Source organism: Salvelinus namaycush, chromosome 39 (assembly GCF_016432855.1).
Source record: "Salvelinus namaycush isolate Seneca chromosome 39, SaNama_1.0, whole genome shotgun sequence".
Classification (NCBI taxonomy): domain Eukaryota; kingdom Metazoa; phylum Chordata; class Actinopteri; order Salmoniformes; family Salmonidae; genus Salvelinus; species Salvelinus namaycush.
In genome coordinates, this window is record NC_052345.1 from 14,001,630 (window position 1) to 14,028,406 (window position 26,777).

At 46.4% G+C, this 26,777-nt stretch overlaps 1 protein-coding gene and 1 pseudogene across 2 annotated transcripts; both read right to left on the reverse strand.

Moving 5' to 3' along the window:
- Positions 1–14,583, reverse strand: LOC120032981 (hexokinase-1-like). Of its 2 annotated transcripts, XM_038979258.1 has the most exons (18): positions 14,241–14,583; positions 12,528–12,690; positions 10,289–10,437; positions 9,245–9,364; positions 8,726–8,821; positions 8,543–8,642; positions 8,107–8,290; positions 7,574–7,729; positions 7,167–7,400; positions 6,623–6,927; positions 6,111–6,259; positions 5,722–5,841; positions 5,045–5,140; positions 2,704–2,803; positions 2,293–2,476; positions 1,828–1,983; positions 1,263–1,496; positions 1–938 (listed from the first exon to the last, which is right to left on the reverse strand). In XM_038979258.1, exons 1-18 carry the CDS (start codon positions 14,301–14,303, stop codon positions 788–790), a joined length of 2,760 nt encoding a protein of 919 aa, XP_038835186.1. In that variant the 5' UTR covers positions 14,304–14,583; the 3' UTR covers positions 1–787. The 2 variants fall into 2 exon arrangements, with proteins under 2 accessions (XP_038835186.1, XP_038835187.1); XM_038979259.1 differs by lacking the exons at positions 6,111–6,259; positions 7,167–7,400; positions 7,574–7,729; ... (5 more) ...; positions 12,528–12,690; positions 14,241–14,583 and having other exon boundaries at positions 6,623–6,728.
- A 483-nt stretch (positions 14,584–15,066) lies between these two features.
- On the reverse strand, positions 15,067–26,524 carry LOC120032705 (annotated as a pseudogene).
- Between the last annotated feature and the right edge of the window lie 253 nt (positions 26,525–26,777).

Genomic DNA, 26,777 nt, shown 5'->3' on the forward strand with positions numbered 1-26,777 from the left:
TCACTTGTCACAGTTTGAAACACAAATCTATTTTGATATATAAAATAAAATGATCCAGTACCCTCCATTTGTCTCAGAATAAGGCATGCAGTCGTCATAGAGCTTTGGACATGTAAAGCTACAGGTCATGTTACACTAGGACTCACAGAGACATTCAGTTACAAGTACACACAGAAGCGCTCGGAGTAACCACTCTTATCTTGGGGCCCAATGAACATTTATTATTTGTGCACACAATGCGTAGGTGGGATTGAACACAAAACACAACACCTAAAGTATAGTAGTAATTCACATTTATGTAGCAACAAGGTAGAACACTTAACTGGAGGGGGGGAGTGTATGTACTGTAGGTGGTGTGTAAAATTATGACTTTTTACAGCCGTGACTCTTGCTTTCCACCCTATAAGCACAGAGGCCTTTTTGGAAAAGATATCTAAAGAGTGTAATCACTATAAAGGAGTTGTTAGTATAGAAAACTTTTTGGTTTGGAGCAAAATCCTTTTGTTATGCAATACACACATTTTGCACTATATTTATCAGATACTTAAGACAACAAGCTATCGAGGAAAATGTACAAACATAAATAAATAAAGGTGAAATATTGTAGTATTTTTAATTCCCTATGCATGTGGACATGTCTCCGGCTGTGAGAGTGGCCAGGTGGGGCAGAGGTGGAGTCACGGCTGCCGGGTCGGGGCTATGGGGAGATGGAGAGAAGGGCTGTGTGGTGGGTGGAAGAAAAGTTGGAGTAGCAGGGCGTTGTCAAGGTGACGAGATGGCCGGCTCATTACGCTTGCAGCGCCTCTTGCGCTCTCTGGCGACAGCCCACGGCTGTGATGAGGGCTGCACCCTTGCCGCTCCCATCCTCCGACAACAGGAAGTTGACGTTACACTTGGGAGCGAGCTCCTTCACTGTCTGGTGGAAGATCCGGGAAAAGCTGGAGAGACAGGGAGACAGGCACACATAGTCAGACGAGTATAAGGATAATTGTCTCTCATAGGACATACCACTGAATTGATGAAGCGGATTCATTACAGTTGTACTCAGAGTTCTATTTCTATGATATCTAAGTAGACAAGATGTAGCAGATGTGAAATGTCCTTATCCTCTGACACTAATATCACACGTCATTATGGACATGCTTTTCATTTCCACCATTTAACATTTAAAGGAAGCTTTGGATTTAGTTTGCTATGGAGCTAACACTGGCTCTCCTTTTTTTACGTCTCCTTCCCTCTCTCTCTATCCCTCCATCACTCACTGTGGGTGCAGTTTGTAGAGTGTTCCGTCCACCCCCACAGTGACGTCCAGGTGGTCCAGCGCTCTGTTCTCGCGAATCTTGTCCACCACGCCGGCCATTCCGGCTCCGCAGATCTGAGCCGCACGGCGGGACACGGTGCTGCATACCTCCTTGACGATGATACTGTCGTCACATGTGCTGTCCAGACCCAGCTGCTGTAGGATGGCCCTGACCTGCAGCAAGGCCAGGCGATCGCTGGGGAAAGAAAGGGTTAAAAGTCAATCAAGAGCCATTGGGTCACTGAATACTGAATAGTTACTTGTGCATACAGGTAGGCCTAATATTGGTTACAGTCTCATAAAGGTGTCTGTATCATATTCTTATGTGTTTGTAACAATGTAGATGCCACTGTTGTGAACTATTTGTAATTGTATTAAGTGTTGGTTCTCAACAGCGTAAGTGTTGGTTCTCTGTACATCCCAAATTACAACAGGATAGTTATGCACACCCCCAGGCACATATCCTTAGTCAATAGGGTCAAATTTAAGTACAGCGAGATATTTTTTAGTTTAATCACGTTCCCTACCTCTCTATCTGGGACAGGAACTTGGTCTCAAAGATGCCTCTGGTCTTCAGCGTCTCAGAGATCTTTCCACGGAACAGGAAGCCGCGCTTGGTCAGGTCAATCAGGATGTTCCTCACAATTTCTCCCAGGTACATGCCGCTACACATCTTCTCATACCTGAGACATGGAGTGAAACATACACAAAATTTGAGGCATATATCTTAGTTATTTACTTAGGCCCATCTCTCCTCAGGGAGCTTAGTACAGTAGGCCATCAATGACTCTTAGTGTAACATACCAACAATCAATACCAAGGACCATTTTATTATGGATAACATTAAAGTATTTTAGAGTCAATAAAGGATTCTGGTTCAAATAAAGTACAGATGCACACTCAGGCCATTAACAAAACAACAACCAAAAAACACATTTCAACCTATCCTGTGCTCAGAGAGCCATTTACTAGTTTGACTGCTCATTTGTCACCTCTGTTTGCCCTCGTTGAGTGAGTTCTCGTCCACGGCGCGGTCGTACTGCGTCCTGATATCGTCCAGGCACCCATTGTCCCCGAAGGCACCCCACTCCATGTTGACGCACATGCGTCCCTCGTTCCCCTCCACCGTCTCTATGTTCCTCATCTCCTCCATGTAACACGCGTTACTGCCCGTCCCTGTTAGAATGCACGTGACATCCCAGGTCTATAAATCTGTACAGTATTATATGTAATGCGGATATACTACTTATTACAATGTACATTACAGTAAATTATATACAATTTGGTATAAAAGTTTTAGCCATTAGCTTTGTATCCAATTTCATCAACTTATTTTGCAATTGATACTTATTTTGCAATTTTGTACTGTAAGTGTTTATTAAATTAAGTAGTGGCCTGTATACCTGCAATAAGTCCAATCTCACAGGTGGGCTCTTCATATGCACACGTCATCATTGTTCCAACAGTGTCGTTCACCACAGCTACCACATCCAGATCAAACTCCTACACATATACACAACACACAAACAACATTATGAGTTGAACAGTACATTTGAGTGAGTTGAACTATACATTTTCTGATTCACCCAGTGCTTAAATAGTAACCTCATTCGTCACCTTAATTTACTGTCACAACCAGAAAACAAACCTCCATTTAGAGTCATGCATCATGTCATAAAGAAAAAACAAGAACACACAAACTGTAAATTGTTTGAGCACATTTCAAATATTATTTTCAATGTGAGTGTTGTTGTGTACAAATGGTTGTTTCTCAATGAATGAACCACTTTTCCCCCCTGGAAATGTTAGTGAATGGCTGATTCAACTGAAAGATGATATCAGACATGGCAACCTTTCAAATAGCACTCCAAGAACAATGCAACCCACTGACCCTCCACACACTCATTATTATGCAGAAGCTCAGACAGGAGACAGACAGGCACACACACACACACACACACACACACACACACACACACACACACACACACACACACACACACACACACACACACACACACACACACACATTGACAAAGAGATATCATATTCCCATTCCCATTTGTAAAGATCCTGATTTTTTTGTTGCTGCTAGAAATACAAACTCGCAATTCGGGTCGCAAAAATGGTCACAACAAACACTCAAGTTAATTTGCCTTATACTTTGCCTGTAAAGATTTACAGTCATTTTTGCATTCTTGTTTATTACAATTTTCTCATGTTAATAACATGCTATTTAAACAATTTCCACACCTCTGCATTGCGGTAGTCTCGGAAATCCAACTCTAGGCAACACAGAGTTGGACTGGTTTCAGTAATGGACTCTTATGTTATAGATGAACTACGTCACTACCTACAGTACGTCGATAAAAAGAAAAGCAATTATCTTGGCTCTCCCACAAATCACGAGGCAGTCATGCCAGAACGTCGCGATTCAAAACCAAAGCTTGCAGGAAAAACCTTTGCAGTGGTTTTAGTTAAGCTAGGTGATGCAAATAGCTACTTGCGAAATGCACTCCTTAAAAATAACTAAAATAATTTCCATCTTGCTAGCCAATATTTAGTATTTTATTCAAGCCGATAAAGTAGTGACGTAGGTAGTGATGTACTTCCTCTATGCCAAAATAGTCCATCATTGAAACCAGGCTCTAGTCACTGTGTTGCCTAGGGACAGGTTTTCGAGACTGGCATTGCGGCTCCGTTTTACCTGTTTTGTTTTTTTCCCGAATGAATTTACTCATTGACATTCAACTAATACTTACTCCATCCTCCATCTAAAAGGGTGAAATTGATAAAAAAAAGATACTGAGAAACATGTTGGTGTGTGATTTGGGCTGAGAACCCCTCAGAACACCAAGTCCAGAATGACTGAAGCACATTGAGTATAACTGAATTATTGCAGCACTGCTGAAAGTTGCCAATGGAGACATAGCATATGCTACTACAATATGCCCCTAATGATAACTTAGCATGATATGCTATTGTTTTAAAAATATATTGTGGTCTGGCATTTTTCATTGTTTAATAAATGTATACATTATTACCTGGGATGGTATCAGTATTTCCAACCGCATAGAGTGATTTATTGTTGATAAATGGTGTTATGAATGAGATAAACCGTTACGTGGGCTGTTAATGTTGATGGTGACTGAGACAGTGTAGTGGCAGTTCAGTTATGGTGCATGAGTGTAATGAGAGTTCCATACAGTATTGCCAATTTAGCGATTTTGTTGCTATATTTAACGAGTTTTCAGACCCCTCCGGTGACTTTTATTGGTAAAAGGGCATAGCAACAAATTCAGCTACTTTTCAGGCTGCCTTTGGGGAGTTTTGCCACCAAGGGTTTCTATGGTTTTGATAGCATTTAGCGACTTTTCCCACTCAAACTTTTCTGTCGCAAACAATGGGAGAAGCTGTCTGTGCAACAAAAGTCTCTGCAATGGTGCACACACAGGCAGAGAAGCACAAGGGGAGGGTTTGTGCGGTGGGAGAGGTAGCGAAAACGCTATGTCAGGGACTGCAGCTGTGCAGGGCAAATTGGTGCTGTGACTCGTCATGGCAACAGCAAATCGTCATCCAGCGACTTCTAGCGACAAATCAATGAGCCAGTAGTGATTCTCGCTGAAAAATTGTTGGCAACTGGTTCCACACCAGTTATTTGATTCTACTCTATGGAGTTATATTGTGGGGAGGTGTTACATATTATCACAGTGGTGTGACATAAGGCGTGGTGTCCAACCTCACCTCTTTCCTCTTGATGCCCTCCCGGAGAAGCTCCACCACGTCTTCACCCTCACAGTCTGTGCATTTGAAGCCTTTGGTCCAGTTCACAAGGATACCCTGAAAAACAGAAAAGGCACTTTTGGATTACCCTACGATCACCTAGAGCTAGCCGATATGGCCAAAAATCCATATTGCGAAAAATTTCGTTAATTTATGCAATAACGCTAAATAGAACAATACTTTTATAACAATGCACACCATAGTTTTTTTTATTACACTTTAAACAAAAACAAAGAAGATTTATCGTTGTAGCCATCAAATGTCCCATTAACAATCACCCATATTAGCAAACTTATTTAATTTCAAACTTCACATTTCTCTAGTATAGGCTACTTTTCTATTTAACGATATCAGCAAAATGCCTTCGATAAGTGGTCGGTGTCAATCATTTTCGGTTTATCGTTCCAGCTCTACGATCACCTTAATACATTAACTTGACATTCGGTGCATCCACATATTTTATAGTTATAGCAGACATGACTGTCACTCTGAGAACGATCAATGAAATATACTGTGAAATGCGAATGTTGATCATAATTGTCAGTGAGAGTGATTCCATTTTTGAAGGATCTTGCGTGACAGGATATATTTTGGGTTCTCATCCAGGGTAGATGTTAGCCAGCAGATAAACTACTCACCGCATCCAGGCTCTTCTGGTGGCAGGGGAAGGAAAAGGTGAAGCCCAGAGGCAGACGGGCGCTCTTCATGCCCATGTAGTCCAGGAAGTCAGAGATGCAGTACACAATGTGGTCAAAGAGCTGGAGGAAACGGTGGAAAAAACGGCTTTAATCATACGTTGACTGCATTCATTAAATTATGAATTTAATGATTCATTGGCTTGATGATGTGCTGACTGTATTTCAGTGCAGACAGAAATAAATTAGACTCAATTTATGGATGGAAAATTACCAAAGTACCTGTATCTGTATCTGGACATTTGAAAACGGATGAATCATAGTTCAGGAATTGAGACCGAATCGAATGGCTTTTGGCTAATGACATTTAGTAATTTCAGCCATTGCTGTACCTCCTCTCCCGTGCCCTGCATGACCTCGATGGGAATGGCGTAGATTTTGTTGTGCATCTCCACTGTACGCCTTTTCCCACTACGGATCTTAACCAGCAGGACCCGGAAGTTTGTCCCTCCCAGATCCAGAGCCAGGAAATCCCCATTTTCTGTAACATGAGGGCTGGCTTATTAGCTAATGATATTACAATACCATACAAACTACCACTATTTACATAAGATATTCTCATGCTTCAAATGTTGATCCTCATAGATTATACAAATAGTACAAAAAGTAGACCAATTATGAAAACTTATTAAACTTTTGTGGGGGTCAGTCCCATTTTATTCCCTAACAGTTGAACAAGGAATTCCTCTATGGAGGTGTAATTTAATTCCTGAATCGGCTACAATTCATATGGAACTGATTCCCGCCAACTCTGAAGAGTGGTGATAAGATATATTAATTCCTTCTTTAAATCCTTCCTGCTATCCATCCATCCATCCTTCCACAACCCCCTTCTGTTGGTCACCTGTTCCGTCAGGCGTGCTGCGCACGTAGGTGGGCAGCATCTTGACGGTGGCCGAGTCGTGAGTCTTTTTCCCCAGGCCGTTCTCGATCTCCGTCCTCATCCTTTTCTTCACCTCCAGCAGCTGGGCTTTGCTCAGACGGAACTCGGCCAGTGTCTGGGCGATCTGGCGCGTCTGGTCGGCCAGACGGTACGCCACCGCCGTCACCATGGCAGCACCCTTGGCACTTCCGCTCTCGGACAGCAGGAAACGGACATCAGAGTCGGGCACCAAACGCCGCACCGTCTTGTGGAGACGCCGGGCGTATCTGCAGAGAGAGGAGAAGGGCGGATGGATGGAAGAGATTACAAGCTGTTTGGATTTCTGTATCGAAGCCTAGTACTTATCAGAGAAATGTCAATCTTGATAAGTTATTGCATCATCACTTGTGGTAGAGACCAGCATATTCTTTGACACCTGTGGCTATTTTGAAATTCCTTCCTGTTCTCTTATTATGTTCTTGCACAGAGGAGGTCCTATCGACCTCCAGTAGGATTGAGTACTCACTGAGGGTGCATCTTGTACATCGACCCATCAATGCCCACAGTGGTGCGCAGGCGGGCGACTCCCTTGTTGTCCTTCAGCCGAGCAAGGATACCTCCCAGTGTAGCTGCGATGAGGTTCGCAGAGCGGAAGGATACGATGGTGCACACGTGTTGCACGGCAACACAGTCCTCTTGAGAAGGCTCCACACCAAGCCTCGTTAGAATCTCTTTGCATTTGGTCAGGCCTTCCTTGCTCCTGTCATGGGGAGAGAGAGGTCAATGGCAAGCATTTATGTAGTGCTTGAGCTCTACAACTCACTTAGCCTCAAATTACTTTTCATTGTATGTAATGGAGGTCATATAGTCCACAAAAACAATGGAGTTGTGTATATTTTCCTTGGAAGAAACTGTCCATGGTTGACCTCTTACTTCTCAATGGCTGAAACATGCTTAGTTTCGATCTTCCCTTTTGTCAGAAGCTCGGGGGTTATCCGACCCTCGAACAGCAGTCCCTCCTTGGCCATCTTGACCAGGATGAGGCGGACCAGCTCTCCCATGAACATCCCGCTGGCCATCTTCTCAAACCTTCCCAGACAAAGACACAACAGAGACACTGTCAGTTGATTTTTAGGGCTTGTAAACAAATACACAGCTTTACGTTCACTGAGGATTTATTGTTATGTAACATGACTCTTCCTGGAGATTTTGTAAATACCTGCTTGGGTTAAACAATGTCTACAATGTTTTCTGTTTTATCTTGGCGGTGAGGGTGGTAAGACCCTGGCCTGGAGCCCTATATATTTATCACTTGTAGTGCAAAAAGTGACTGATTCAATGGAAGTTTAACTGATAAATTGCACTGGAATTAGCTTTAGGTTATAACTCCGTTATAGCAACAACCATAAACACATATTCCACATAGCAGTCCTGAGTACAATGCAGGCCCTGCAGTCTTGACTTACAGCTGTTTCCCAGGGTTGAGGGAGCCTCGGTCGATCTCCCGGTCAAACTCTGTACGGAGGTCCTCCAGGGACCCGTCGTCCCCGAACGCCCCCCACTCTGTGTTGATGCACATCCTGCCCTCGTCTCCCTCCACCAGGTCAATGTGCCGCAGCTCCTCCATGTAGCAGGCATTAGTACCAGTACCTGAAAGTACACCCAGCCTAGTAAATAACCTGTCTGGAGCACTTCGGCAAGCCACAGGAGAATACTGTTTCCGCAAAATGGGCATCTGCTTAATTTTCATTAGAGCTGTGCCTCTCTGTGTAGAATTTAGAATTAACATGAGTCTACAAAGCCATGGCCATTCTTTGCCATTGGCAAGCTGAACAGTTCCTTTACCACCTTTTATCAATAACCCTTTTGTGCAATAATTGAATTGAATTTGTGTATCCTCACCTATGATGATGCCAACTTCACATCGTTGATCGTCGAACCCACAGGTCATCATCGTTCCGGTTGTGTCATTGACCACTGCCATGATGTCAGCTTCATAGTCCTGACAAATACAATATGTTTTCTAAATCTCTTCTAGTGGCACACGTGGTAATTCAATTATGGTTAAGAAATAAGAAAGCTCACCCCTCGTTTCTTGATGGCCTTGTTCAGAAGCTTCACGACATCCATGCCTTCTACACCACTCACTTTGAACTTCTTTGTCCAAGTCACTAAGACGGCCTGTAATAGACAGCACTTTCTTTAATAAATCTGTCCTATGACCACCTAGTGCCAGTCTTAGCTAGTCTTAGGTAGTCTTAGCTAGTCTTAGCTAGTGTTGGCTAGTGATGGCTAGTGTTGGCTAGTGTTAGCTAGTGTTGGCTTTGTGGACAATATTTTTTTAAATTAGGATTTTGTCCCCCCAGGCAGGTACCACCCCCACAGTTATATACTCTACAACAGAACTGTACAAACTCAAACCCTAAAGTTGTCTTATACTGAAATATATATTTATATTATAATGATATTATATAAATATATTATATTATATATATTATATTATATATTATATTATATATATTATAATGGCATTTATTATGGTTTCTCAACATCTCAAATAAAGCATTAAACATTATAAAAGCATACATTATTGGAACCTCTTACCTCGTCCAGTTTGGTTTGTGCACATGGGAAGGAGAATGTGAATCCTACAGGGAGTTTTTTATCCTTGATCTTTTGCTTCTCCATGAAGTCACCAAGGCATTCTGCGACATGGTCAAAGAGCTAGAGACATAAAAATAACATGCATTGAGGAGTGAGACAGAAGCACGTAGTTATACAATTACACATAATAACAGTAGCAGCAAGGCAACCATATTGGCTTATCAACACCTAATTAACAATTTAACTGTTTTGAATTGGTGACTCATCTCCGTATTATTACTTACCCTCTTGCTCTTTTGCACCCCAGTATCTCTACTTGCACATCATCATCTGCACATCTATCACTCCAGTATTAATGCTAAATTGTAATTACTTTCGCCTCTAGGGCCTATTTATTGCACACACTGTACAATGATTTTTCTATTTTTCTTTCTTTTGTGTTATTGACTACGTTTGTTTATGTGTAACTCTGTGTTGTTGTTTTTGTCGCACTGCTTTGCTTTATCTTGGCATGGTCGCAGTTGTAAATGAGAACTTGTTCTCAACTGGCACACCTGGTTAAATAAAGGTGAAATAAAAAATAAATAAATAAAATCACGATGGTGGCCAACAGTTCTTCAAGTCAGTCCTCTACTACGACCACTCTGTAGGCCTATCGGTTACAGCATGGAATGTTTTTTTGTTTCAACCAATCACAATTGATCTCTCTCATTACAGAATTGTTGTGGGTATCACGTTACTGTTGCCAACTGCCCTCTCTCGGGGAGTTTCAACAGTCAACAGAGGTCAACAGTGTAGTGATGGGGGTCTTGATGTCACATCTACTTCATAGGACAAACAACAATATTGAGTGACTGCTTTTATACAGAGTGATCCTTATTGTTTGACCCGGAGAACCTCTGATGTGAGTGAATGAGACTATAGGCGATGGTCTGAGAGTGTTTGGGGAGTTTTGAGGATTTTTTGTTGTGTTTTAGTGTGTTTTGTTGTGTTTTTGAGGGTGTTTTGGTTTGTTTTTTGGTGGTGTTTTGTGGTGTTGTTGACCTGCGTCCCACTCCCATGGATAATGTCCTCAGGGGTCTCGTAGACCAGGCTTTCCATCTGAACCGGCTGCTTCTTGTCTTGTGTCACCTTCACACGCAGGATACGGAAGTTGGAGCCACCCAGATCCAGAGCTAAGAAATCCCCCTTTTCTGTCAGATTGGAGAAAATAAAATAAAAACGCAGAAAAAAATACAACATGACCTATTTTCTAGTGTATTTCAAGCAGCGTGTTACTTTCTACAAAATACATTTTAGGTGAACTGAATGGATTGCCTGCCAGGTGCTATATATCAGGATTATATGTCATTATAGGAAGGGAGACAAAATCATACTCTGTCCTCAAAAGGTAAAGCAAGGCCTGTTTATATTGATTGTATAGATCAGGCACCAAGCTGATCTAATTACACTACATCTGTCTGGTGTTGACCACAGAGCATTATCACAATCTGTTCCCTTGACCTGTGTGGAATGAAATGTCACTGAGCTGTATTGGATGGAGGTGTGTCTGATGGCCTACAGACTAGAGGATGACTCCATTTGTAGCTGCCATTAAAGCAAAGTAGAATTCTATCCTCAGGCTAACTAGGTAATGTTCTGTTATAACACTGTTATAGAGTGCTGCTGTTCCATCTAGATTGTAGTTTACAGTAAAGGGCCAGCAGTTAAAAGCATTCTCCACTGTTGATATTCATTGTGCCTTACTCTGTAAAGAAACCGTCACAGAAAATATATTGCATGTGTTGCTATCTTGTTGATCATGGCATTGATGGCTTGTAATTGGCCTGTGTAACTAAGTAAATTGTTGATAATACTTTTACACACGTCTCACATACTTGACACATATCAGTTGTCAGCTGTCACCATAGCCTCAACTTTGAACTTTGACTGAATCCCCCTTCCCGGACCCTCTCATGTCCAGTGGCTGAAAACTATGGCTATTTATAACATGCGAGATGACAGGGAACTGCTCAAGGCAGACTGGCTTTATGATACGACCCCTCAGCAAAGGCTAGCCTTGTTGGGCCTTGGCATTTACTGTCCATAGGCCGCTCTGTTTACAAACAAAGAAAGGCCACCCTGGTCTATGCATAGGTTGGATGTTTGGAGTAAACCTCTTGACAATGTCCTCTACTCTCAGCAGTGGCCTCTACAATCAGCAGTGGGCCCTACTATCAGTGGCCTCTACTATCAGCAAGTTCAAAATAGCTTTCTGACATTTTATTATCAGGCAACATTTTACATATAGTATTTCCACTCCCCTTCTCAAAAGTAATAACTTTATGCCTGTTGACATTCAACATTACATTTGTTAATGTAACCCAATACTCTAGTTATTAATTTACGAGGGCATTTTAACTGATGTTGAAAGGCAATCAGCAGTAAATAAACAAGGAAACAGACAGTGAACTCATCTCCTCTTTTTTTAATGTCTTAAACTATAAATCTTACCAGTAACTTTAAACTAAACTACAACATATACATTTTATATACTATAAACTGAAAAAACATAACCCCAAATGGTAAAACCCTGCATCATTTTGCATGAGCTCAGTGTCTCTGTATCTAGCAGTTGAATGATCAGCGTCAGCGATATTAAATGTTATCATGCACTGCTATAGTACAGCTAATCATACTGACAGCCCATAGACACTCTAGTGGCCACAGAGAGCACTGCTTTGCTCCTGGGCTCACAACAATGGCGCTAGGTGGCCATATGACCTGCCAAGTTCAAATACAGGGGCCACACAGTACACACAAAAAGCCTAATGTCACAGAATGGCACTGGCCATTTAAAACAACTCAGCACATTTTTGCAGGACAGATAAAGGTGGGAGTGTAGTGTGCTTTAAAGTGCTTACAGTATAAACACTATTTTCTATGTAGAGTTAAAGGTCCAATAGTGGTAATTTGGTGCTTTTACTGTATAGAAGTAGCCTGAAAGGACATGCCAGTAGATATGCAAGCTGCAGGTCCAAATGGGATCCATGCCATTATCTTATGATTATGAATGTATAGGTTTTTTTGTTATGCAGAGAGGCAGCTAACATCATCAGTGTGGATTATTTCCAATGTATATATTGCTGTACTTTATTAAAGAGATTGAACGGGATAAGCACTTTCCAATTTGTAACATATTAAATTAATTTGAATTCGTAACATATCACCCGAATTGCAGGAACTGAGCCACACAGAACCACTATTGTATTGAAGTTTACTCTGTATTAACTTGACACTTTACCTGATCCATCAGGGATGGACCTGACAAAGGTGGGCAGCATCTTGACGGTCGCGGTGGTGTTGGTGTCGCGGCCCAGCCCGTTCTCCAGCTCCCGCCGGAACCGACACTTGATGTCATGCAGAGTCTCGTCAGAGAAACGCATGGAGTAAAGGTACTTGTCGATCTATAGATCACCACAGGAAAGAATGGATACAATATGTAATGATGATATGTCATCATGATACACTATATACAAGGATTAGGGTCTTGAGTTTTACTGACCCTAACTATTATGTATCGTTATGATACTGTATATTACTCAACCAATGATGGAGTGCAGGTACTTAGCAATATGAAGACAGACAGACATTACAAGTTGTCATATTATTCCAGAGTGCAATGGAACACAATCCAGAGGGAACAGTTGGCTATAGGATCCACAGATGAACAATATTACTGCTGTAGAGCCGATAGCTGGAGAATGATTGTCCTGATATAAATAGCATTGTGCAGCCTTCACATATAGACAAGTATGTGTGCGGCGCTACTAATTTAGTAGTAGTAGGCTACAAACATTATGTAATGCACGCTATGATAAATGATGATAAACGCACAATGATAAATATTAGTACAATTTTGGAGCGTCAACATGTTTTTATCATTAAGATATATTAGAATTCATTATGAGAATATTAAATGAAGTATAGTAGTAGTATAATATACTGTCATAATAATTGACGTCATATAATATTTTGCTGAACCAGCCCTCGTACTGGTCTTAATCAGGAATGTGATGGTTAACTGGGTTTATTCCCAGGGGCCTGAACATTTTCACTGCTGTGGTGAATCACACATTAGCTAGCTACAGTACTAGGGGCACGTGCACATGCTGCACTACACGTCACGTATGACATCACAAATCCTATCCCCCACTCCGTCAGAGAACGAGCCACTCTGTCTTTACTCAGTCTCTAGGGGATGTCACACAGGTCAAGTCAAAACCAATGGATTTATTAATGTATAATGTGTGTCCTGAGACAACTAGATGCTCTGATGCTTCTCCGACATCTACATGTCGTGCCTTGTTTCTGTTCTGATCTGAGGTCAACATCTGTCTATCACTAATGGGCGTGTTCCCTCCTATCCACGGGAATGAGCGAGGGAATTGATTTGGTTACAGGCCTAGTGTCAGGGGAGCAGGATGGTGAGGCAAGGTGTGGTTTGGTCATTTCCATGACGATGGAGAGGGAGAGAGAGAGAGAGAGAGAAGAGGGGGAAGGAGAGAGGAAGTGCTCACGGCTTCCTTCCCAGCAGCCCCTAGCTCACAGACACCTGTCTGCTTCAGACGCCCCGGCAACAGATGCCCCGGAAACGCTCCTTAGCGATGAGAGGGGGGCTAGCATGCACTGCATCACGACCACAACCAGCTAGCCCACCCAGCTGGCACATTCTAATCTCAAGGACACACAGTGCGTTTATTAAAAACTGCACACTCCTGTTCCAGTACTTACTCTAGACAAGACTAACCACTCATCAAAATTAAATCAGATGTCCATCATGGCATCCCTCCCAAAGCTCCGTCCTCGCCCAGCCTCATCAAACGCCCCAGAGGCATATTGATATGCATGGAGCATCAACCATCAACCGGTTTCCATGGCTGTCAGCAGCGTCTACTCTTACAAAACTGGCCCATTCTAGAGGGAAGAGTACAGTAAAAGTGTTGTAATCACTCACCTTCTTAACCTGGTCATCCTTCAGCTCAGTGAAGTAATATGCCAGAAGCTGTGCCGCTATCATCCTGCCTGCACGTATGCGAGGGCTGTCAGCGACTGACGGACGAAGGTGAGAGAAAAGGGAGGAAAGAACAACCGATATCCAAGCTCTCGTTTGTCCTTCACTGATCCCTTCTTTATCCTAATGTGGAGGAAAAGCAGGCCTGAGCTACCCTAGTCCCAGTTGAAGAGAGTTGTGAGGTAAAAGTGCTAGTAAAACAGTGAAGAGGAAGAAGCTATGCCTGGGTTGCACACACACAGGCACACACACAGTGTCTTGTCTGTGTCTCAGTGCTGTGGTGCTAGCTTTCCTAGCTTCTCTCTGCTAGCTGCCTGGCTGTCGGTGAATGCAGTGCTGCACTGGAATGGTGGTCAGCTATGCCCTGCCCCCACCGTACACTCTGATTGGCTGAGCCGGGGCTGCTGGGGGAGGGGTATGGCAAGGGGAGGGTGGGCTGAGGACTTCACCTTCAGCTCAGCAAAGGAGGAGAGGAGCGGGGGATAGGAAGAGAGAGAGAGAGGTGGGAGGGAGATGGGGATTGCAAGAGAAATGGATGAGGGAGGAAGTGGAGGCTTAGTTGATACAGTATCCCACCCCTCTCCTCACAGCAGCAGAGAGAGAGATCGAAAGAGAGGGATAGAGAAAAAGGGGCACGTGACAGACGTGACAGACATGCCGGCCGGGAGAGACGCCCGGCCGGCATGTCTCATGTTGCCACAGCATCCAGGGGCCGGCATGTCTCATGTTGCCACAGCATCCAGGGGAGGACGTGCAAGTGGGAGGGCAGTCACATGATGATGTCATTCCTCTCTGCATCACCATCCTCATGCTGGGGCATCAGCTGGATGAGTGGAGGTGACTGAAGGGCATCCTGACAGACAGCATCACAAACCAGCAGCTAAAGCTCTAGGGAAATATATAGAAATATACTTTAGGTAAGGTCTCTGAGTTAAGTGTTTGTGTTTGTGACACCTATTCTACTTCCATTGCCCCATCAAAGTTTCATGTGGTCTGTGATCCTGTGACCTCTTTCTAAAGTGGAACCAGTGGACATCGCAAGTCCTTTTTCATAATTATATTGATGAGGTCAAACCTCTTGACATTTAGGACAGGTTTGGATATTTGGTGGGGCCTTGATAAAACAAGTCAGAGATGATTCAGTGAAGAGTCCGGATGGAAAAATGTATCTAACGACTTGAGTGCTTGATGTACATGGTCTTGAGCCTGAGGTAGAGAAGAAGTTTGAAATCATCTCGCCACTCTCAACAACTGTAGTCTTGAGAAGAAGCGGGCAGATATCTGAGGAAAAGTTCTGTGTGTCACTGTTTTTTAATATTATGAATGCCATCCTATTGTTTTTTATTTGGTTTCCATTGAGAATTTTTTTTATTTCAAACAACTACTCGATACTGATTTACCAAAATAGCTGATCTATTATGTGTGCCATTTCTTCCAGAATGATATTTCTTTCTGTTTTGAAATGTCACTAAAATGTAAATTTCTCAAAATATTACAGCTGCTTATGACAGTCACCTTTCTTTTGTCTTTTGACCTTCAAGTTTGAACCACACAAAAAAGTCCTGTCAATGGTATAAAACACAAGGACTGAAACACCATATCAATTTCTGATGATCTGTTGCAACAAAACTCAACATTACTATACCTGGTCTTGAAGGTGTTAAATATCCCCTTTCTCTCCTTCTCCTCTGCAGTCCCCAGTACGTCAACCTCACGCTCTACGTAAACTGAACCATCTCGGCTGACTCAATGACGCGTGACGCTTCTGACGTCTTTTTCCATCAACTCTATAGTGAATTAGGACCTCCCCCTCTTTTCTCCCCTCCTCCTCTCTCCATACTCCTTTCCCTCTATCCCCCTCTCCACTGGCCTCAGGGGAAAGAAGGGTTTTCACTCTCTCTGTTCTGTCCTCCAAAGGAGCAGCTTGAGAGAGAGTGCGCTTTGTGTTTGGTTGACCTGTCGCTCTCTCCTCCAAAAGGACTGCCTGGTGCCATCATGGCCGCTCCAAGGTGACCTTGTCTCTGGCGTCACTGTGAGAGGCCACAGAGAGAGAATAATAAAGGGATACTATTGACACAGAACTACACTATACAGTCACCTCAAATTATTTACAACCTTGATAAAGATTAGCAAAAAAGACTGTATAAAACAAGGTTATTATAGTTTTGTGTTTTTATATTTGTTTTCATTTCTATTCATTTTAATATTATTTGAAATTCTGTTTATTTTCAGTTAGTTTTCAGATTCACTTTACTCGTTTTTATTTAGTTTTAGTGTTAGGGACAGAAAGTAGCCTATATGTGGGAGGCTAGGAGCCATTGATGTGTGGGTTTTTGGGATGTCACTTCTTGCCACTGGGGGCAGTAATGCATAAGATGATGGGTCAGGATATAGGTTAGGTTACGTTTAAAGGTAGACTCCATGAGATGAAGCGAGACGACGTAGATGCACAAAGTAAACAGTAGTAGTGGGTCAATTTCTGCAACAATTAGAGTCATTGAAGCATGAGGCTAAACTTCTCTGCTGTTGTGGTACTGTAGCTACCCTCATTGTAGTAGCGTGAATTGCACCCGTGCACATGCGCAAATACTCTGTGTGATTGTGTGAGCGTGAGTCTTGCATCATGCTTGTCTCAATGGGCGCATTCGAGCAGATCACTTTTGCCAAGTTGATGTCCATCTGTCACGATCGTCGTTACGTGAAAGAGAGGAGGACCAAGGCGCAGCGTGAAATGAACACATATTTAATCAACGAAAACGAAGAACACTTACAAACTAAACAAAACAACAAACCGACGAACGTGAAGCTATACAAACTAAGTGCTAACATGCAACATAGACATAGACAATCACCCACAAACTACCTAATGACTATGGTTGCCTAAATATGGCTCCCAATCAGAGACAACGATAGACAGCTGTCTCTAATTGAGAACCAATCTAGGCAACCATAGACATACATACACCTAGACTAAACACTGCCCCATCAACATACAAAACCCCCTAGACAATACAAAACACATACATCCCCCATGTCACACCCTGACCTAACTAAAATAATAAAGAAAACAAAGATAACTAAGGCCAGGGCGTGACAGTACCCCCCCCCCCAAAGGTGTGGACTCCGGCCGCAAAACCTGACATAGAAGGGGAGGGTCCGGGTGGGCCTTCTTACGGCGGCGGCTCGGGTGCGGGACGTGGCCCCCACTCCACCATAGTCAATACCCGCTTTGGTGGCGCCTCTGGAGCGAGGACCCTTACAGCGAGTCCCGGACTGAAGACCATCCTAGAGGGCGCCACTGGACGGAGGGGCAGCTCCGGACTGAGGGGCAGCTCCGGACTGAGGGGCAGCTCCGGACTGAGGGGACTGAGGGGCAGCTCCGGACTGAATGGCAGCTCCGGACTGGAGGGCAGCTCATGACTGGAGGACAGCTCATGACTGGAGGGCAGCTCATGACTGGAGGGCAGCTCATGACTGGAAGGCAGCTCATGACTGGAGGGCAGCTCATGACTGGAAGGCAGCTCATGACTGGAAGGCAGCTCATGACTGGAAGGCAGCTCATGACTGGCGGGCAGCTCATGACTGGCGGGCGGCTCTGGCAGCTCCTGGCTGACTGGCGGCTCTGGCAGGTCCTGGCTGACTGGCGACTCTGGCAGGTCCTGGCTGACTGGCGACTCTGGCAGGTCCTGGCTGACTGGCGACTCTGGCAGGTCCTGGCTGACTGGCGACTCTGGCAGGTCCTGGCTGACTGGCGACTCTGGCAGGTCCTGGCTGACTGGCGACTCTGGCAGGTCCTGGCTGACTGGCGACTCTGGCAGGTCCTGGCTGACTGGCGGCTCTGGCAGGTCCTGGCTGACTGGCGGCTCTGGCGGCTCCTGGCTGACTGGCGGCTCTGGCGGCTCCTGGCTGACTGGCGGCTCTGGCAGGTCCTGACTGGCGGGCGGCACTGGCGGCTCCTGACTGGCGGGCGGCTCTGGCGGCTCCTGACTGGCGGGCGGCTCTGGCGGCTCCTGACTTGACGGACGGCTCTGGCGGCTCCTGACTGACGTACGGCTCTAGTGGCTCAGGACAGACAGGCGGCTTTGACGGCTCAGGACAGACGGGCGGCTCAGACGGCGCTGGGCAGACGGGCAGCGCAGGTGGCGCTGGGCAGACGGACAGCTCAGGTGGCGCTTGGCAGACGGGCAGCGCAGGCGGCGCTGGGCAGACGGGTAGCTCAGACGGCGCTGGGCAGGCGGACAGCGCAGACGGCGCTGGGCAGACGGCAGACTCTGGCCGGCTGATGCGCACAGTAGGCCTGGTGCGTGGTGCCGGAACTGGTGGTACCGGACTAAGGAAACGCACATCAAGGCTAGTGCGGGGAGGAGGAACAGGGCATACTGGACCCTGGAGACGCACATTAGGCCTAGTGCGTGGTGCCGGAACTGGTGGTACCGGGCTGGGGACATGCATCTCAGGGCTAGTGCGGGGAGGAGGAACAGGGCGTACTGGACTCTGGAGACGCACAGGAAGCTTGGTGCGTGGTGTTGGCACTGGTGGTACTGGGCCGAGGACACGCACCTCAGGGCGAGTGCGGGGAAGAGGAACAGGGCGTACTGGGCTGCCGAGGCGCACTATAGGCCTGGTACGTGGTGCCGGAACTGGTGGTACCGGGCTGGGGACACGCACCTCAAGGCTAGTGCGGGGAGCAGGAACAGGGCGCACAGGGCTCTGGAGACGCACAGGAGGCCTGGTACGTGGTGCCGGAACTGGTGGTACCGGGCTGGGGACACGCACCTCAAGGCTAGTGCGAGGAAGAGGAACATGGCGTATTGGACTGTCGAGGTGCACTATAGGCCTGGTGCGTGGTACCAGAACCGGAGGACTGGTACGAGGGGCTGCCACAGGAGAGCTAGTACGTGGGGCTGCTACAGGAGGTGCAGGACTAGGGAGGCGCACAGGAGGCCTGGTTCGTGGGACTGGCACTGTCATTCCCCGACGGTTAGCACGTACCTCAGGACGAGTATGGAGAGCTGACTCAGGTAACATCACATCCCGCACACGCTCTATCGGGTGGATGTTGTGCCTCAAGCACCAACACAGCAGCTCCCTCATTTCACTCTCCTCCAAACTCCCCATTAAATCCTTCACAGTCTCTGTATCATTCCCATTGCTCACCTCCAATATCAGCCCGACTGGCTCTGGTTCCTTCTTCAGCTCCTCACGGTAAGCACAGGAAGTTGGCGCAGGTCTCCTATCTGAACTCGCCACACTCCCCATGTGCCCCTCCCCAAGAAACTTTTGGTGTTTCCTCGAGGGCTTCCTACCGCGCCGTCGTGCTCCTTTCTCCAACTCCATTATCCTGTAACCCTCCTCGCACTGCTCCAGCGAATCCCAGGCGGGCTCCGGCACTTTCTCTGGATCGATCGCCCACCTGTCTATCTCTTCCCAGGTTGTTCTCCACACATCCTTTTCCCGGGTCCATTCCTCCACAAAGCGCTGTTCCCTCCTTTCACGCTGCTTGGTCCAAAAACAAATCTTGGTGTTTCTGTGGCCGCGGACCCCAGCGTCGTCGCTGTCCTGTCCTTCCAAATTCCTTGGTGTCTCGTTCCAAGGAAGGGTCTCACATCCACCCATTATTTCCTCCCATGTCCAAAACTCCTTTACCTCCATAACACGCTGCTTGGTCCTGCATTGGTGGGATATTCTGTCACGGTCGTGATAATGGACGGACCAAGGCGCAGCGTGTGTTGAGTTCCACATCCTTATTTGCAGTGAAACTTCCAAAAAAATAATAAACCAACAACGAAATGTGACATCAGTGGTGCAACATGCACAAACACAAAACAATGCAGGTGGGAACAGGGACACCTTAAGTATGATCCCCAATTAGCGACAACGATAATCAGCTGCCTCTAATTGGGAACCATACTCAAACCCAAACATAGAAATCGACTAGAACACCCCCTAGTCATGCCCTGACCTAACACACTATAGAGAACCCCGAGGGCTCTCTATGGTCAGGAGAACATAGAATTCTTTGTTTCCAACTTCCCACCTTGAAGGTGATTTTAGATATGCAGTATATAGACCCCACTAGACATAAAAGCCAACTGAGCCAGTGAGACCAGCAAAACCCCTTTTAAGATCCCTTCTGGTCCTCACTATAAACTTCCGACTTCAACTGTAAGTCCATTGTCATTATCATCATTGCGCTCATCCCCCCCACACACATTTACATTTTTACATTTTTTTTTACATGGGCTGCATTAAATCCACTCGCAGGCAGTTTTTGATACCCTATATAATGAGGGCAAAAGCATTTAACTTTAATTTTATACCTTTTTCTGTCTCATTTACAGGCTGCTCCAGGAGTTCCATCTTCTCCAAAGGTGACTCCAGAGTCTCTATCTCCCCCACAAGGTAAAATGGTTTCTCCATGATTCTCTGACTCTTTCTGAACTTCCAGATGCCTCGGCACAGTGAGCCATAGATCCTCTGACATGAGTCGATCTCTGTGCGCCACAATACCGCTCTGGCTCAGATGAGCTGGGATGTCTTGCTCTTGCTGCCTTTGGCGAGGCTGACACTGTCTTTACAGATATTGATGATGTACAGGCCAATGAATAGGGCATTAAAGCCCACGTTACATCGCCTTAATGTCTTAGGTATGGAACACCGTTTGCGAGTGGAGTGCCTTGTGCCCACATCCCAATGTCCGGTAAATCTGCAGCAAGTTTTTTGCCCTCTCCGAGTCCCACCTTGCCTGCACCCATGACCACGCCTTTCCCCTTTAAGGCCTCTATTGCAGAGTTTTTTTTACTATGCCATTGATCTTCTTTCCTAAACTCGCACCACCTTTGCCTATATTCTTCCCAACCACTAATGCCACCACCTTCGGCTCCAAAGGGCAAATGTTGCTGGCCACCTTCTCCAGACTACCATGGAGTCTTTGCATGTCCTCCATGAAACATTGGCTTTCTTGCTGTGGTATGTGTTAAACATTATCTCTGTGACACCGGTGGTTAGACTGTTGACCCCACTGGTTACACCCATTCCAATCCCTGCGATGGTTAGCCCCAGTGGCAGCCCAGCAGTCACAGGGGCAAGACAAAGGCCTGCTATGGTCAGAGCCCCACCTGTCGCCCCCACTGCACCACCTTCCACACTGGAGATATCAGATCCGAATTTCATCTATTCTAGTTTGACAGCTCTCTTTTCCGGCTCTATTAAAGTCCAGCATTCTGGAGTGGCGCTGGCTGAACAGACCAATGAAGCGCAGGGCAGAGTCCTGGAACAGGAACGTCAGTCTGAGGTGCTGGTTCATCCTAGCAGGAGAAACACATTCCACTTTTTTATTAGAGACTTTGAATCATGTATCTGGAATATTTGAATGAATGATTAGCAATGTGCACCCTCAGCATTATTGACCAGAATCTGAACAATTACATATAGAACATAAACAGGAAAGAGATTTACCTGGTATCAATTAAATGGCTCAAATGGTCAAACATGTTCTGCATGGATTTTGCATTCACGTCAGTTCTGATGTCAATGGTTTTGTCAGAATTCTCTCCACAAAATGATTTTTTACTGATAATTGGATATAAAAAGTATTATTTATAAATTATACATGTAACATGGTTCAATCTCTTTCAGAGCACTTACATTATTTATATGAGGTAATAGATTTGGTAATACTATACTAATATATATTTTGTGTGAAACTATACTGAGAACCAATAGATAAGATTTATGTACGGTTGTCACGTTCTGACCATAGTTCTTGTGTGTTTTACTTGTTTTAGTGTTGGTCAGGACGTGAGCTGGGTGGGCATTCTATGTTGTGTGTCTAGTTTGTCTATTTCTATGTATGCCTGATATGGTTCTCAATCAGAGGCAGGTGTTTGTCATTGTCTCTGATTGGGAACCATATTTAGGTGGCTTGTTTTGTGTTGGGGTTTGTGGGTGGTTGTTTCCTGTCTTTGTGTTCGTTTCACGAGAGAGGACTGTTTCGGTTTGCCACGTTTGTTATTTTTGTATTTTGTAAGTGTTCACCTTTATCGTCTTAATTAAATATGTTGAGCACGAACTACGCTGCGTCTTGGTCCGATCCCTGCTACACCTCCTCTTCAGACGAAGAGGAGGAAGGCTGCCGTTACAGAACCACCCACCAAACTTGGACCAAGCAGCGTAGTAACGGGCAGCAGCGACAGCAGCAGCAGCGGCCCATTACACAGGACTCCTGGACATGGGAGGAAATTCTAACGGTAAGGGACCCTGGGCTAAAACTGGAGAATATCGCCGCTCTCGTGAAGAGCTGGAGGCAGCTAAAGCCGAGACGCGGTGGTATGAGGAGGCAGCACGGAAGCGAGGCTGGAAGCCTGAGAGTCAGCCCCAAAAATGTCTTGGGGGGGGGGGATAAAGGGGAGTGTGGCGAAGTCAGGTAGGAGACCTGCGCCAACTTCCCGGGCTTACCGTGGAGAGCGAGAGTACGGGCAGACACGGTGTTATGCGGAGGAGCGCACGGTGTCTCCTGTACGTGTGCATAGCCCGGTGCGGTACATCCCAGCTCCACGTATCGGCCGGGCTAGAGTGGGCATCGAGCCAGGTGCCATGAAGCCGGCTCAACGCATCTGGTCTCCAGTGCGTCTCCTCGGGCCGGTGTACATGGCACCAGCCTTACGCATGGTGTCCCCGGTTCGCCAGCACAGCCCAGTGCGGGTTATTCCACCTCCCCGCATTGGTCTGGCTACGGGGAGCATTCAACCAGGTAAGGTTGGGCAGGCTCGGTGCTCAAGAGCTCCGGTACGCCTTCACGGTCCGGTATATCCGGTGCCACCTCCTCGCTCCAGTCCAGTACCACCAGTGCCAACACCACGCACCAGGCTTCCTGTGTGTCTCCAGAACCCTGTTCCTCCTCCACGCACTCTCCCTGTGGTGCGTGTCTCCAGCCTGGTACCACCAGTTCCGGTACCACGCACCAGGCTTATAGTGCGCCTCGAGAGTCCAGTGTGCCCTGTTCCTGCTCCCCACACTAGCCTTGAGGTGCGTGTCTACAAACCGGTACCACCAGTTCCGGCACCACGCACCAGGCCTAATGTGCGCCTCAGCAGGTCAGAGTCTGCCGTCTGCCCAGCGCCGCCTGCGCTGCCCGTCTGCCCAGCGCCGCCTGAGCTGCCCGTCTGCCCAGCGCCGTCTGCGCTGCCCGTCTGCCCAGCGCCGTCTGCGCTGCCCGTTTGCCCAGCACCGTCTGAGCTGCCCGTCTGCCCAGCGCCGTCTGAGCTGCCCGTCTGCCCAGCGCCTTCTGCGCTGCCCGTCTGCCCAGCGCCGTCTGAGCTGCCCGTCTGCCCAGCGCCGTCTGAGCCGTCCGTCTGCCCAGCGCCGTCTGAGCCGTCCGTCTGCCCAGCGCCGTCTGAGCCGTCCGTCTGCCCAGCGCCGTCTGAGCCGCCCGTCTGTCCAGAGCCGCTAGAGCCGTCCGTCAGTCAGGAGCCGCTAGAGCCGTCCGTCAGTCAGGAGCCGCCAGAGCCGTCCGCCAGTCAGGAGCCGCCAGAGCCGTCCGCCATTCAGGAGCCGCCAGAGCCGTCCGCCAGTCAGGAGCCGCCAGAGCCGTCCGCCAGTCAGGAGCCGCCAGAGCCGTCCGCCAGTCAGGAGCCGCCAGAGCCGTCCGCCAGTCATGGGCCGCCAGAGCCGTCCGCCAGTCAGGAGCCGCCAGAGCCGCCCGCCAGTCAGGAGCCGCCAGAGCCGCCCGCCAGTCAGGAGCCGCCCGCCAGTAAGGAGCCGCCCGCCAGTAAGGAGCCGCCCGCCAGTCATGAGCCGCCCGCCAGTCATGAGCCGCCTTCCAGTCATGAGCCGTCCTCCAGTCATGAGCTGCCCTACAGTCATGAGCTGCCCTCCAGTCATGAGCTGCCCTCCAGTCATGAGCTGCCCTCCAGTCATGAGCTGCCCTCCAGTCCGGAGCTGCCATTTAGTCCAGAGCTACCTCTCTGTCCTGAGCTACCTCTCTGTCCTGAGCTATCTCTCTGTCCTGAGCTACCCCTCGGTCATGAGCTACTTCGCAGTCATGCGCTGCCTCTCGGTACGGAGCTGTCTCCTCAGTCTAGTGGGGCCCGTTGTTAGGGTTCCTAGGCCAAGGTCGGCGGCGAGGGTCGCCACTCAAAGGACGCTAAGGAGGGGGACAAAGACAATGGTGGAGTGGGGTCCTCGTCCAGCGCCGCCACCGCGGACAGATGCCCAACCAGACCCTCCCCTATAAGTTTAGGTTGTGCGTTCGGAGTCCGCACCTCAGGAGGGGGGTACTGTCACGTTCTGACCATAGTTCTTGTGTGTTTTACTTGTTTTAGTGTTGGTCAGGACGTGAGCTGGGTGGGCATTCTATGTTGTGTGTCTAGTTTGTCTATTTCTATGTATGCCTGATATGGTTCTCAATCAGAGGCAGGTGTTTGTCATTGTCTCTGATTGGGAACCATATTTAGGTAGCTTGTTTTGTGTTGGGGTTTGTGGGTGGTTGTTTCCTGTCTTTGTGTTCGTTTCACCAGAGAGGACTGTTTCGGTTTGCCACGTTTGTTATTTTTGTATTTTGTAAGTGTTCACGTTTATCGTCTTAATTAAATATGTTGAGCACGAACTACGCTGCGTCTTGGTCCGATCCCTGCTACACCTCCTCTTCAGACGAAGAGAAGGAAGGCTGCCGTTACAACGGTGCATTCGGAAAGTGTTCAGACCCCTTCCCTTTTTCCACATTTTGTTACGTTACAGCCTTATTCTAAAATAGATTTTTTTTATCCTTGTCTACACACAATACCCCACAGTTTTTGAGATGTTTGCAAATTTATGGAAAAAAAAAAACTGAAATACCTTATTCACATAAGTTTTCAGACCCTTTGCTATGAGACTCGAAATTGAGCTCAGGTGCATCCTGTTTCCATTGACCATCCTTGAGATGTTTCTAGAACTTGATTGGAGTCCACCTGTGGTAAATTCAATTGATTGGACATGATAATCACACAGCCAAGACAACGCAGGAGTGGCTTTAGGACAAGTCTCTGAATGTCCTTGAATGGCCTTGCCAGAGCCCGGACTTGAACCCGATCGAACATCTCTGGAGAGACCTGATAATAGCTGTGCAGTGACGCTCCCCATCCAACCTGACAGAGCTTGAGAGGATCTGCAGAGAAGAATTGGAGAAACTCCCCAAAAACAGGTGTGCCAAGCTTGTAGCATCATACCCAAGAAGACTTGAGGTTGTAATCGCTGCCAAAGGTTCTTCAACAAAGTACTAAGGGTCTGAATACTTACTTAAATGTGATATTTCTGTTTTTTTATCTGTAATAAATTTGCAAGTGTCTAAAAACCTGTTTATGCTTTGTCATTATGGGGTATTGTGTGTAGATTGAGGTAGAAAAACTATTTAATCAATTTTAGAATAAGTCTAACAATAAAATGTGGGAAAAGTCAAGGGGTCTGAATACTTTCCGAATGCACTGTATATGGTGTCATACTGAAGTATTTTGATTTGATTATTGTGTTAAATAATTTAAACTGATATCCACTTAGGTTTTCCCAATCCCATTCTCTCACACAGCTGCTCAGAGATGTGTATGTAATTTTCCAAGTACACGTACAGCACCTCCACATTGAGGAGGCATGGGGAAAAAAAGGCTGAAGCGTCCCTCTTAAAGTGGATGAGGAGAGGACAGGCCATTCTAGCAGAGGTGATGACAGCTCGGACACTTGATGGTTCCCTCCCCTGAGGTAGAGGACACAACCGGTTTTCATCAGCAAATACAAACACAGAAGTGACCACCAGCCTCTCCACAGCATCCATGAAGCAGTTCAGCTCCTCCAGTCTCTTGAGAATGTCCTTCAGTACAGCTTCCAGCTCTTTATGTCTATTGTCTGCAGTTACCTGGGTCAGATACTTCTTTGTGAACTCTTGAAATGCCTTTGCCTTATCCTCAGAGTTAATGACTTTATCAAAGTTGGGGTCGATTCCTTCTGCCATGTCCTTGATGTTCTTCATCTGGGATTGTTCCTCCTTTCTCTGCAGGATCCACCTTGGATGCCTTTCACAGAATCCCTCTACTGTGTGGATGTAGCTGAGGGTGTCTGAGATGTATTGGTCAAATAACTCTCTTATTTTCTCTCTGTAAGAACACAGGATCTTACTCAATTGATCTACCCCTTTTAATATTTAACAGCTCCTTACCGCATCTTTGGTCTCTCGCCGGTCTTGTCCTCTATCTGTGGATATACTACTCAATTTTATTCTGGAAGTTTTGAAGAGCAATGCTCAAAACCCCAAACAACTATCCAAACAACCCTATATCATCCCAAGACAAGAAAAAAGGAAGTAGAAAACAAACAGTTCCGCTTTATTTGAAGTGCATCTTATGAAGCCTTCATAAAGCATTCATATAGGCTTCATAAGCACAAATGTGTGACAAATCATATATAACCATATTTCATGCTCTATAAAGGATTAATAAATGTGAACAACTA

Bases quoted from the DNA above. Each gene is read 5' to 3' on its own strand.
- LOC120032981 (XM_038979258.1), bottom strand. From the start codon at position 14,303: ATGATAGCGGCACAGCTTCTGGCATATTACTTCACTGAGCTGAAGGAT. The intron at 7,401-7,573 runs GTAAGAGGTCAA...TCCCCATGACAG, and splicing joins CATGTTTCAGCCATTGAGAA to GAGCAAGGAAGGCCTGACCA. The intron at 5,842-6,110 runs GTACAGCAATGG...CGTTTCCTCCAG, and splicing joins TGCAGGGCACGGGAGAGGAG to CTCTTTGACCACATTGTGTA.